Source organism: Chaetodon auriga, chromosome 7, assembly GCF_051107435.1.
Source record: "Chaetodon auriga isolate fChaAug3 chromosome 7, fChaAug3.hap1, whole genome shotgun sequence".
NCBI classification, from domain to species: domain Eukaryota; kingdom Metazoa; phylum Chordata; class Actinopteri; order Chaetodontiformes; family Chaetodontidae; genus Chaetodon; species Chaetodon auriga.
This window is the reverse complement of record NC_135080.1, coordinates 2,668,311-2,681,403: the sequence shown is the minus strand read 5'-3', so window position 1 is coordinate 2,681,403 and position 13,093 is coordinate 2,668,311. Positions and strand designations below refer to the sequence as shown.

Below are 13,093 nucleotides of genomic sequence, written 5' to 3'. Positions count from 1 at the left end.
ACTTAATGACTGCACTTTCTGAGGAGGGCTGAAGCTGATGTGAAAGAACAATTTGGCCATATTTTTGTTAGTCAGCATGTGACCTGAATTCAGTGTGAGGTGGTGGTGGTGTTAGGAGTACTGAACGACTTAATAGGACCTGGTGAGTGTGCGTGCTTTTATTTTGAAGAACGTGAACTGGGAAGAGGAAGTAGGGATCCGTGTTGTGAGTAGTGCGAGTTTTGTTCACCACAAAGACAATATTGTAGCACCAAAAGCTTCTTGTTTCGTTGTAAAATTAGTGAGGTGAAACAACAATTCCTGCTGACACGTTCATCGGTCAGAATGTCGGATTTGGAGGCGCAGGTCGGCGCTGTTTTGGAGATAATGGTCAGCGCGACTGTCGCAGAAATGACCAAAGTTATCGGCGGCTCCGATCCAACACGTCCAGATTTGTCTTCATGTAGGACTGAAAACAGTGTCGGGTCCTCGGCTGAGACGGTACGTGAACGTGACGCTGCTGCTCTCTGTTCGTGTGTCCCTTAACGTTACGTCCTCCTCGCCTGCCTCCTCGTCTGGCGTCCAAACAACCAGCTGATCATAGAAATAGAAGAGCTAGCTTGTTGCTCTGGTTAGCTTTCAGCGCCTAAACTCCAGTAAACGGTGACTTCAGGGCTGCTGTGCGGCTGGAGGACAGAGTCAGGCTGAATGAAGTTTATCTGGTTGATCACAGCGGCAGGACAAACCAGAAGAGTCCACCTGATGGCCACGTGGAGCAGGACAGCAGCTCCAGGCTTATCTATCTGCTCTATGTCTACAGACGCTTCAGCCACAGGTGTCACGTTACCTGCTGATCAATATTCCCGATCACACGCGGGGCTGGGATGTGAAATCTGTACTTGAGTCTTTCCACTTCATGCTACTTTAACCTTCTGCCCGCTAAATGTACTTCATGTGTACACTTTCCGTTACAGTGCTTTCATTTGATACTGTCGTTACAAGTTACTTTGCAGAGTCAGATTCTTAATAAAGAAAAAAACTTTAACAAAAATAATTTATAATGCAAGTGTGATTGAGCAGCCGTCGCTTTGTGACGTGAGTTGTTTCTCATTAATTATTCAACTGTTATATGTTTAAAAAACTCAGAGTAAGTTGTCAGAGTCCAAAGATATTCACTTTACATTATTATAAAACAAGTGTTCATTTCATCCGAGAAGTGACTTCATTAAGGCTCATTATTAATCCAAATAGTAGTTATAAATGTATTATTTGTCGACTGTTTGGACTCCTATTCATCATCTAACTTCCTGTTTTTCATCGAATGGTCTGTTTCTGAGAAATACAGATTAAACAGTTCGTCATTAAAAATGACGAAGACTGTTTACACTCGTGCATCATATCAGTCATGTGTTCATCTTCTCCAAACATCCCGATCTCCTCCCAGCAGGTGGTCCAGTTCAGCGTCTTCATGGCGTCTCTGGCTCAAGAAGCTGTGGAGAAGATCTGCCAGCTTTTCCACGAATGTTCGTCTCTGCTGCGGTCTGAAGTACGTCACTTCACTGCGGCTCGTAGACTCGTGTCGTTGTGATGAAACAGCTGACTTTTCACAGTCACAGTTTATATGATCATATCAACCAGAAGTACGAAATCATCCAGTTCTCCATCAGTCGTGGCTTCTGTTTAAAGGGCTCTGGTTTGTCTTTGCAGGTGACTCGGGGGGTCACAGAGACCGAGGACCTGAGGAGGAGACTGGAGGTGGCAGAGATGGAGCTGAAGCTGGTGCTGGAGGGCAGCAGGGGCCAGAAGGATGCGGAGGAGCTGACGGACGGAGGCGGCAGAGCGGAGGAGGGCAGGAGGGCTCCGACCAACGGAGCAGAAGGAGAGACTGTCCAGAGCCAGCGCTCAGGGAGGAAGAGCTGCAGAGGTGACGAGTCCGTCCTGTCATCCACAAGATCATAACACACTCACGTAGATCATTTTTCGTTGTTACCACACGCTCATCTGACATCGACAGCAGTCAGTCTTCGTCTTTGTCTTCGTCTTTGTCTTTGCACTGAGACTTAAGTTGCCACAGAAATGCTGAGAAACAGCTTTTTGCCTTTTTCCAGTCGTGGCTGGTGGTGATGGTGGAGTGAAGAGGTCGCCTATAATTCACCTCTGGAAAGGCAGAACTTACGAGGTAAAATCCTGTCTTGTCTTGCGCAAATAATCCAAACTCCTTCGTCTCTGTTCCCCACTTCCTGTTCTCTTCCTCGCATTAAGATACAGAACAGCGTCCTCCCCAAACTGTCTCCACAGTTGACTTCTGTCCATATTCTGTCGTCCTCTCAGGACAGCGTCCAGCCTGTGATAATAAAGGAGGAAGGATTGGAGGCGTTCACTGACCAGGTGTCCTCTGACTCTGGACAGTACAGAGACGACCCCGGCCAGGACGAAGGCGACGACCCAGACTACCAGGTCGACTTCACAAACAGCTCCTTTATTCTGTGTTATTTGTCGTATAGTCTGACTTTTCAGAATGAAGAATGGTGTCTTAAACTGCCCCATGTGTTAATGAGAGTGGAGGCGAAGGTCAGGTTGTGTTGAGTGTGTGATGAACCATGAGCCATTGGCCAAAAGCAAGAAGAGGAAAAGTGGGTTAAAGGAAATTAACAATCATTTTGTAAAATGTTTCTGTCAGTTGGAGCCAGAGGATCCAGATGACGGTGACCCAGGATACACCAGCAGACCTAAACGTGTCGTAAAGCCCAAGTCCCATCGAGGCCGAGCGAAGAAGGAGAGTCCGAGTCAGAACCAGCAGCCTCTGAGCTGCAAACACTGCAGGAAAACCTTCACCAAGCTGCTGCAGCTCAAAGCCCACCAGGCCGTCCACGGGGCCAACGCGGAGAAGCCCTTCCACTGCTCCCAGTGTGGCCGAGGCTTTTCTTTCCAGCGCAGCCTCAACGCGCACATGCTGCTTCACACAGGTGTGTTCAGCTTCCTGTCAGATTTCTCACATAATCTGTCATAATGCAGTACAGGAGGACTCCACGAGAAGCTGACAGTGTTTGCCAGGAGTTTGTCACATTCTGTCAATCTTACTGTACTCACTGCTGCCACATACAGGTGAGAGACCACACACCTGTGACGTCTGTGGGAAGGGTTTCACCCTGAAGCAGCTGCTGAGGAACCACCAGCGTCTCCACGCGGAGGTCCGGCCGTTCCGCTGCGAGCAGTGTGGAAAGAGCTTCTACCGAGCTCACGGCCTGAAGATGCATCAGATGGTCCACACGGGGGAGCGGGCCTATAATTGTCAGTACTGTAACAAAAGCTTCACAATACAAGGTAACCTGCAGCGCCACCTGCGCATCCACACAGGGGAAAAGCCCTTCAGGTGCGAGACTTGTGGCAAGAGCTTCAACCAGGCGGACACTCTGAAGGGCCATCAGCGGATCCACACCGGGGAGCGTCCCTTCAGCTGCGAGACCTGCGGCAAGTGTTTCACCCAGAAGAGCGCCTTGAAGATGCACCAGAAGACCTCCCACTCGGGCGAGAACTCGCTGGCATGCGTGGCGTGCGGCACTACGGTGGCCTGCGTGGACTCGCTTCGCAAACACCTCCAGACGCACGCGGCGACTATCCCGTGCACGTGCGTGCTCTGCGGCCGGCGGCTCAGCTCCATCACCGACCTACGCTCGCACCAGCAGCACCACACAGTGGACCGGCCTCACAGCTGTGGGCTCTGCGGGAAGAGCTTCAAGTCGTCCAGTTACCTGAAGATTCACCTGAAGACGCACAGCGGGGAGAGGCCCTTCTCCTGCGACATCTGCGGTCGCCTGTTCACGCAGCACAGCAGCCTGAAATCACATCAGGTACAGGAGGTTTGCACTCATTAAGGTTTTTGTAGTGGACAGGCTCAGCAAAAGCTCACTGACCTCATGTTAAGATGACAGAATATTAGCATTTACAAATAAGCAATTTGATCAGAAACCTCAAAAATAATCGACCATTTACTTTCCAAGATGTTATTTACCATCAGCCTTCATGTTAAATCAAGTTAAACCTATATGCTTGTCACAGTACTGCTCTGAAAACACGTCGCACTGTGGTGTAAATCTTTATGAAAGACTTTAAAACTGCATGTCCTCCGTATGAAAATGGTTTGACCCACAGCTTCTCTTTTAACCGTCCTCTTCGAAGGTGGTCCACACAGGAGAGAAACCGTTCAGCTGCGACACGTGTGGGAAATGTTTCAGCAACACGGGCAACCTGAACAGACACCAGCGCATCCACACCGGGGAGAAGCCGTTCAGCTGCGACACGTGCGGACGCAGCTTCAACCAGGGAAACAGCCTGAAAGCCCACCAGCAGATCCACACCGGGGAGAAACAGTTCATGTGCGACAAGTGTGGGAAGAGCTTCTCTTACCTGAGGAACCTGAAGGACCACAAGTGTTTCTACATCTGAAGCTAAACTGTGATGAGACACCTGGACGGAGGGAGCTTCCCTTTACCTGCAGAGGAATGAGATGAGTGGACGGATGATAAGACAGAGTTTGCAGGCAAAGTGGCATAATGAAAGTGACTCAGCATAATGAAAGTGACTCAGCATAATGAAAGTGACTCAGCATAATGAAATTAATGCGCTTCAGTGTGGCTGCGTTAACATGCAGGTCGAGGAGCTCCATCCACTGATGAGCAAAGCGTGGCAGCTGAAAGTCTTCATCTACTGCCATCATCTGAAAAAGTGAAGACCGAGTGGATTAACCTCATTTTTTATTTAAATAATATCCCCACAACTGGAAATGCTATAAATGTGTGCTGATATTTTACTTCAGACTGTTTTATGGACCCATACGAAGCAGCATTCGCCTCAAAACTGAAGTTCAAGGATGGATTGATGCAACTTCAAACGTAGAACTTTGAAGTTTTTGACATTTTTAGGTTGTTTTTCTGTTTGTTTTGCTGGTTAGCCTGTTGGCGTTAGCGCATTCCACTGCCAATGTGGCTGGTAGCATCGACTGTAGATCCACATGCTGGAGCAGTGGAGGCATATTTAACACAAAGGACAGTCAATAAACTGAACATTAAGCCTCATTTGAAGCCATTTCAGTAACCACAGTAGCAGTTTGGATGTGGGAGACGTTGCTTTATGTCATCTCACACAGCCAGAGCTGACCTTTTCTCCACACTTCATCCTGCAGCACAAGCTCAGCTGGTTTTATGGTACATGAAACTCTCCTCTGCTGTGTGCTGCGTCAGTATGTGTGTGTGTGTTACTACGTGTGTAAATGTACTTGATGAACATGCCCAATGGTACACTGACTGTTGTACTAATATAATTTACTTTGGGTTTCTGCCAAATAAATGCTGTTGAGATGCCTAATCCTACCCTTTGTCTGACTCTGAGAATGAATCGCATTACATTTACTAATTAACCTACATTATCGGGCAGGTTACTCCTTCAAAACACATGTAGGCTTATAAATCATTTCATACCTATTTGGAGAAAATTAACATCAGTGGTTTTTAAAGATAGGTTCCCTTATGTTGCTAACTGAGTGAAAAGAGATAGGATCATGTTTTTATTTGAGTGTCCAGTTAACTAACAGCTAGATGTGAAGCTGCTCCTCATCGGTATCTGCAGGATTGGTCACAGGTCTGACAGGTGAACACTATGCTTCACTTCTTTGGCACCACATCCAGTTTGTTTAGTGAGAAGACATCTGCTCTTTCAGTCAACTCTTCCTAAATTTCTCCACTGCTGGCTGCTTGTTTGACATTTGGAACAACATCAGTAATACACAGGTGACAGTGCCAGCTGGTATAGTGTCATCTTTCAGTGATTCATTCTGAAAATTGTGACTGAATGACGCAGAAATCAGCTGTGACTGTGTATGGCAGCCTCGTGGGGGAAAAAAACCCTTAGGCAAACACAAGAACAGGACAGCAAAGCTGGCACGGGCGCAAATACAATGTTCTTTACATCTATCCATCTGTCTTTCCCTCCTTCTTTGGTTCAGCGATCTTCCGAAGAACGTGTGCGCGCTCGAGGGGGGTGCCAAAAATAAAGGACTGTTCCTTTAAGAAGATGCACGTTTCACCTTTTTCTGTCCGGTAGGGTGGATGGGACATTACGCCATTTCCTCTTGTGTACACTGTTGGTTAAATAATAAATATATATGATGTAATAAGATTATCAAAAATGTTTTAGATCTTTCTCAAGATGGAAATTTGTGTATGCAAACGTTTTCAGCAACATGGAAACGTTTATTGTGAATCACACCCCCATAAAGTTATGGTATCGTCCAGTCCCCGGAAACGCCGGCGACAGCCAAACTCCCGGTGAAGTGAAGAAGTGGATTTGATTTGTCAGCCAGCTACTATTACTACTACTACCACCACCAAACTAGTGTGACAAGTAAGTGTTTCAAAGTATTTTAAGGGTTTTATCTTGTGTTCATTACTAAACAAATAACTCAGTTAACTTCGTTTTAATTGAGTTCAGTGGATTTGATAAGCCTGTGAAGTCGGTGTTGACAAACTAGCTAACGTTGCTTGTGCTGTCCTGACACCCACGGTGCTCCGCTAGCTAGCAAACAAAAAGAAGTCTTCTAACAGCAAATACTGAGCCCTAAATAATGTAAAACTAAAAATGTCTGTTTTATGTTGTAATTTAAGTTTCTGTGACGTTTAATCGATAACCAGGTGCCAGATCTAGTCAGGATTTGTAACATTAGTCATCGTAACCTCGTTAGCCGTGTTCAGCTAGCATGAACGGAAGGGTCTTTACAGTCGTCCTATTTAACGGTAAACTCGGTTAGAATAGTCGCCAAAAAACCCTCAAACTTATGATGAATTATGTTAGAAGAATGGACTAAAAACAGACATTTAAATAAGTCATTTTCTCTACTACAGCCTGTAGTTTTGCTTGTATTTTAACAAACACAGCAGACACCCAGTTGTCGTGTTTAGTCATTTTCGTTAAAAATCTCGTCCTAACGAGAATTAAGAATATTATCAGCTTTGACGTGATAAAAAAAACCCTGTTTTACTCTCAGTAATGCAAAGTGCTTTGTCATGCTGCCTCCCTGTAGATGAAGATCATGGTCCTGACTTGTTCTAAATGGAAAGTGGACTGAGACAGTTTCTGTTGCGATTCATCGTTATTTGAATAAAACTGAATCGTTTCTTAACGTCACGTTAACGTTAACCTCACAGGAAAAAATCAGTGTGGTGACGCAGTATGAGATGTTATTACTATCGCTAATCAATTGCCAATAAATTGTAAGAAGCCACTTATTATATCGTTGGTGCTACTTGTGTTACAACTCTTTCAGTTTGTTTTTTGGTGCTGTGTTTTAGTGTCTCTTGCTTGTTTTCTTATGTGTTGAATTATTACATATGTTTTTGTATTTGTATTTTTGTTCTGGATGATGTGTCAGTAAGGACCCCAGAAAGACTCGCAGCCACTCTGTGGAAGCTAATGGGGTTCCTGTAAAGAATAAAATAAATACTGTTCTATAAGTATAGTATTAGTACACCAACATTTAGGGATTCGAGACAGCTGCTGACACATTGTCCCTATATATTAATACTCTATATACTAATGTCCAAGATTCACTTTCAATGTCCACATTTGGTCTAGAGACGCTCCAACAAAGTGAAATGTTAATACTTAAGCATACAATGATATTTCAGGGAATGGTGTGCTCACACTTGGCAACAGCTTTGGAAAGGCCATTTCCTGTTTACGGCATCCCTGTGCACAAAGCCACGTCCAACGAGAAACTGTTCTTCCAGTTTTGAGCCGTGACCATTTACTTATAGCAGTGCTGAACAGTTTTCTTCAACATTTACAGTGTTTACAGGTTTATCTTGACAGATAATGACACTTACTTGATAAAACTTGGTGGTCATATGGTTAATGTTGTTGAACCTTGCATTCTCTGAGTACTGATGATACTTTGCTTGTGTTTATTGTGTATCTGCTTGTAGGAACAGACAGTCGGGCAGACGTCAGTACAGTATCAGAAACGCTGGACAAGCTTGTAAGAAGTTTGTGTTCATTTTTAAATGTTTGGATAAAGCTAGTGCAGGCCAACATTTACACACTACTACAGCTAAACTTGGCAGTACAACGTCACAATCTGAACTTCTGAGTATGTGCAGGGACCTTTTCACCTGAGGTTTTCATTTCCTTTATTCTAGAATCACTTAGATTTGAATGGACAAGGCAGCCAGAAGTACACAGGTATGAGCTGCATCGTGCGCATTTCATCCTGAAATAAATGATTGATTATTGGCTTGTATTGTCATCCAGAGGTGTGTGTAGGTGGATGAGGGGTGGATGTGATATCTCATTACTAAAATCAAAAATCTACTCTTATATGCAGCCCAGCTAGTGAAGCCCATTAAAGGTTCAGTGATGCCTGTGAAGAAGAAGAGGAAGCTCCCTGAAGCAGATGATAATGAGCACAAGTGTAAAATTTCAAGGTGAACAAACAAACACACACATTCACTCACACTGTAACTGTCCTCGCTGCTCATCTGTCTGTTTTTGTATCGTTCATCCCCATCAGATTCTTTTTGCAGTGTGTTGCTGAGTTCATGTCTTAGGTTTGTGTGTGTGTGTGTGTGTGTGTGTGTGTGTGTGTGTGTGCGCGTGTGTGTGTGTGCGTGAGTGTGTGAGTGAGAGAGAGAGAGAGAGAGGAATATGGCACTCAGCACACACTCTTCCTCTTAATCAGTGCTGCTTCAGAACACTGGAGGACTGTAGCATAGTGGTGTCTAACTTGCCAGTTTATTAGGTACACCCAGTCTTCAAATGATATCTATCAGTGTTTTTTTGTAATTTTTTTTGATCAGTGACTCTTTTTCATGTGAGACATATTAAATATTTCGAGCGACCATATGTGTTAAACCCACATCACCAAAGTTAATGACCGGCTTTTTCTTACCAATATGAGATGAGTTGATTTCGTGAAAACTGTTAAGTAATTTTGAACCTTTGCTCCGTGTTGTAGTTTCACTCGGCCTCAGATCCGTGGAGCCATCCGCGGTGCTGAGAAGCTCTTCTCCAACAAGAAGTGCCTGGCTTGGTTCCACAAGTTCGCCGGCAACAACAAAGTGGTCGATCCAGAGGCCATGGAGAAGTTCTGTGAAGACATTGGTGTGGAACCGGAGAATGTGAGTCCGTCTGGCTCTTAGATTCACCCTCAGTGTGTCACCTGTCACCATCTAAGAACAGCATGTGTTCTTCACTGAACTGAACAAAATCCATGACAAAGATAACAGTTTTCTTCAAAATAGCTTCTCTTCATAACTTACTGATGCTGAATGATGCTTCCTGAGGGAGAAAAATGAAGATACTTTTATTCAGACTATTTCTAATATTTAAAACTTCTTTTTCCTCGGGAAGTAGACGTCTGAACATGTTGGTTTGTTGCCATGTTTGTGTTTTGGAGCTTGTGTGTTTGCCTTGGAAAGATTGTGCACAGTGTGATGACAGAGGGAATGAAGACCCTGTTCACATGCACCAGTGTTGATTTTAAATGTCAGCAAAGATCAAACCTAATGCCTCTCTCTCTGTTTTCAGATCATTATGTTAGTTTTAGCCTGGCATCTAGAAGCAGCAAACATGGGATTCTTCACGAAAGACGAGTGGCTCAGAGGAATGACGCTATTGCAGTAAGACGACTTTTCATTTTAATCAATCAATCAAACTTTCTTTGTATAGCACCTTTCATACATAAAAATGCAACATAAGGTGCTTGACAAAAGATAAAAACATGAAACAGTAGTACAATCGAAAGAAGAACACACCCACAGACCTGCAAAACCACCGCACACCATGCACACACAAACACAAACACACACCCCAACGAAACTGTCAGTGAATAACTGTTAATTTCAGTAATAAAAACTGAAATTAACTGCCAGTTTTCTGCTGCTTCAGATGGGATTAATGAATGAGACCTCGTCTTTCTCTCATCACACACATTCAGTTGATCGCCCCCATGAATATAAGAACCACACCCTCCCATGTCACTGTCTGTTGTTGTCAGTTGACCTATAAGAAAAACTGTGTGTGTGTGTGTGTGTGTGCGCCTCATGGGGAAACATGTTGTTCCTTATGGCGACAAAATGCCTGTAATGTAAATCTTTACATTTTAGGGTGAAAACTTGGGTTATAGTTAGGTTGGTTGTAAGTGGCAATAATGGTAAGTGTTTTCTGTACTTGCAGGTGTGACTGCACAGAGAGGTTACAGAGCAAACTGGATTACCTGCGCAGTGAGCTCAACGACTCTGTAGCCTTCAAAAACATCTACAGATACGCCTTTGACTTTTCCAGAGTGAGTTTGCTGGTACTTGTTTGTTTGTTTGCTTGTGTGTCAAAATTGTCCAAAAATGTTACTTCAACATAAACATGTCTTCTAAAAGATCTAAAAGAGCTCTGTGGGTAAAACCAGACTGGAACGGTCACAACCATTCTGTCACCTCCCACTGACTGTCGTTGTCTTTGTGCTTCGTCTTGTCATCAGGATAAGAGCCAGAAGAGTTTGGACATGGACACAGCGAAGTCCATGCTGGCCTTGCTGTTGGGGAGAACTTGGCCTCTCTTTCCAGTCTTCCGCCAGTTCCTGGAGGTAAATCCCTTGGTCTCACGTGTCTGTATGGAGAGGCTTGTGAAAAGCGCATTGAAATAATTAGTTTAGGATTTGTCATTTTATGAAACTGTAGATGTTTGTGACACCAGCAGTTTAAGTTGGTAAAATAACTGATTTTTCTCTAACAACAAAACAAATGTGTAATTGCCCTTTTTTCCCCTCTCTGCTTCCCATTCATCAATCCCACAGCAATCCAAGTACAAGGGGATGAATAAGGACCAGTGGTATAATGTTCTGGAGTTCAGCAGGACCATCAACACAGACCTCAGCAACTACGATGAAGACGGAGCTTGTGAGTATACGAGCTGCTCACAGCTGCGTTAAGAGGTTACATTGGACCTACGGTAGCTGTAACTGATGTACGTCCTGGTCACCACAGTCACCCCCCCTCTGAAACACACAGTGGCCACACGGTCACTGTGGGGAATATGATTGAAGCACAGAACGATCCGGTTATGGTTCACCCCTCGAGTGTTGCACTGAAGTCAGACACTGAACTATCAATCAAACCTTAACCCTTTACTTCAAGTTCAGAAGTTCAAGCTGAGTTGTTGAGCTGCTGCTGTTTATTGTGGTTATTTCCACTGGTGGACACAGAGAGGAAAGCTCATGGTGCTGCCTCTCGTTCAGCAGAGCAGGGGTTATACGACACTGGGTGATGCAACACGGTTAACATGATAGCTCCCTCCATTTAGACTCTGGTTCTCTCCGTTCCCTCAAAGATGAGCACTGCACGACACTTTACAGGAGAGGGACTTCAGTGCTGATTGATGTTTGCAAGCACTTTCTCCATACATACTGATGACTGCTACATCTTGGGGGGAAAAAGTGATTTTATTTTGATGTTTTGCTTCCTGAATGAGAGGAGCTGTTTATACTGTATTACGACACAGTTTTGTGTCACAAGCACAGCGTGAGATACATTACAAAGACATTTATTATTGTTATTTTTTAATGCAGGAGCTACATTAACATCATTTATGGCCTTGTTGTTTTGTCTGCAGGGCCAGTGCTGCTAGACGAGTTTGTGGAATGGCAGAGAAGTTGGTCAGCAGCGTAGCAAACGTCACAAAGCCAAAAGGGACAAAGAGGGAGATAAAACAAAAACCACCAACACGTTTCAGAAAAAGGAAAAACTGCAGATCTAACCAACACTTTGATTGACTCCAACAACACACACACACACACACACACACCAACACGGACAACAGAATCATCCCTGTGGACTCTGAGCGCACCCACATCCCATCAGAGATCGTCTCTGTGCATCGTCAGCCAGCTGTGGTCCAGAGGCCTTCCTCTCACCGAGTAGACTTTTTATAGTGTTAATTTGGAGAAAAGAGGATGTGGAGGAAAAGGTCTTAAAGTAAGAATACAAAAACTGAAGTGAGAGGAGCTGTGGAATTATGCTTTCTTGGTTATTATTTTTCCCATTTTGTGTTTTGTTTGTAGATGTTTTCACAGTAATAAAGAGGAAATGGAAGTATGACAGGCTGCTTCTTAATAATTGGTAAAACTCGAGGTTTTCATTCACCAAACACAGATATGAGAGTGTCAATGATCCGGTAGATTTCTGAGTAACTGCTTTCATTGCATACAGAAATGGTGTATTTATATCAACAACATGGTAAATGGTTAATGGTGTTGTCATTATTTTGTCCACCCTCTGTAATGTCTCTCAAATGTCCATGTGGAAGTGTGGCCGCTCCTCTCCCTCCTCCCTCCCCGCCTCTCTTGTGTCCAACGGCCCTGCGGAGGCGGCAGCCATGATGGCGTTGAGGCGCGTCAAAGAGACGGAGCGTTGTTTGAGCCTGGGGGCGGGGCGGGGCTCGTCGAGGGCGGGGTCAGGGAGGTGGCAGTATCGCTGTCCGTCATCGTCGTACTGGTACAGGCGAATGACACGGCTGCGAGGAGCCGGGCGGGGAGGGGAGGACGCCGGTTCTCCTCCTTCCTCTGTCTGATCTTTGCTACAAATGTCTGTCCCTCCATCTTCCTCCCTCTGACTTTCTCCATCATTTCCCTCTTTTTTCTCCTCCTCCTCCCTCCTCTCAGCTCCCTCTTTCTCCTCCTCTCTTCCTCTCCTCTCCTCTACTTTTCTCCTGCTCTCCTGCTCACCTGCCCCCTCTGTCTCTTCCTCTTGTCTCAGTTCCTTGTTGTCCTCTGTGCTCTCTCTTTCATCTTTCTCCTCTCCTGCACTGCCCTCATCCTCATCAGTTTCGCTTTGGCTGCCTCCTCCCTCTCCTAACAGATAGAAGCCTCTTCCCTCCTCCTCCGCTGTCTCCTGATCACATCCTTTATTCCTCTCCTGCAGACTTCTTCCTGCCACCCCCTCCTCCATCCCTCTCTCCTCTTCTTTCACGTAGTCACATCCCTCCAGATAGACGGTGTTTTCCTGCTCCTCCTCTCGTTTGTTCCGGAAGCTTCTCTGAGGTTTGGCGGGGGGAGATGAGGTTATCAATGAATTTG

At 45.0% G+C, this 13,093-nt stretch overlaps 2 protein-coding genes across 4 annotated transcripts; both read left to right on the top strand.

Moving 5' to 3' along the window:
• The first annotated feature begins 215 nt into the window (after nt 1–215).
• On the top strand, nt 216–5,348 carry LOC143323326 (uncharacterized). 2 transcript variants are annotated; one of them, XM_076735138.1, is made up of 8 exons: nt 216–480; nt 1,427–1,525; nt 1,687–1,903; nt 2,088–2,158; nt 2,311–2,436; nt 2,660–2,945; nt 3,085–3,830; nt 4,159–5,348. In XM_076735138.1, exons 1-8 carry the CDS (start codon nt 325–327, stop codon nt 4,423–4,425), a joined length of 1,968 nt encoding a protein of 655 aa, XP_076591253.1. In that variant the 5' UTR covers nt 216–324; the 3' UTR covers nt 4,426–5,348. The 2 variants fall into 2 exon arrangements, with proteins under 2 accessions (XP_076591253.1, XP_076591252.1); XM_076735137.1 differs by having other exon boundaries at nt 243–480; nt 1,424–1,525; nt 4,159–5,347.
• Nucleotides 5,349–6,302: 954 nt separating this feature from the next.
• On the top strand, nt 6,303–12,113 carry LOC143323474 (DCN1-like protein 5). Of its 2 annotated transcripts, XM_076735332.1 has the most exons (10): nt 6,303–6,378; nt 7,956–8,008; nt 8,169–8,211; nt 8,354–8,453; nt 8,984–9,146; nt 9,556–9,647; nt 10,204–10,312; nt 10,502–10,606; nt 10,817–10,919; nt 11,632–12,113. In XM_076735332.1, exons 4-10 carry the CDS (start codon nt 8,386–8,388, stop codon nt 11,685–11,687), a joined length of 696 nt encoding a protein of 231 aa, XP_076591447.1. In that variant the 5' UTR covers nt 6,303–6,378; nt 7,956–8,008; nt 8,169–8,211; nt 8,354–8,385; the 3' UTR covers nt 11,688–12,113. The 2 variants fall into 2 exon arrangements, with proteins under 2 accessions (XP_076591447.1, XP_076591448.1); XM_076735333.1 differs by lacking the exon at nt 6,303–6,378 and having other exon boundaries at nt 7,997–8,015.
• Nucleotides 12,114–13,093: the final 980 nt, after the last annotated feature.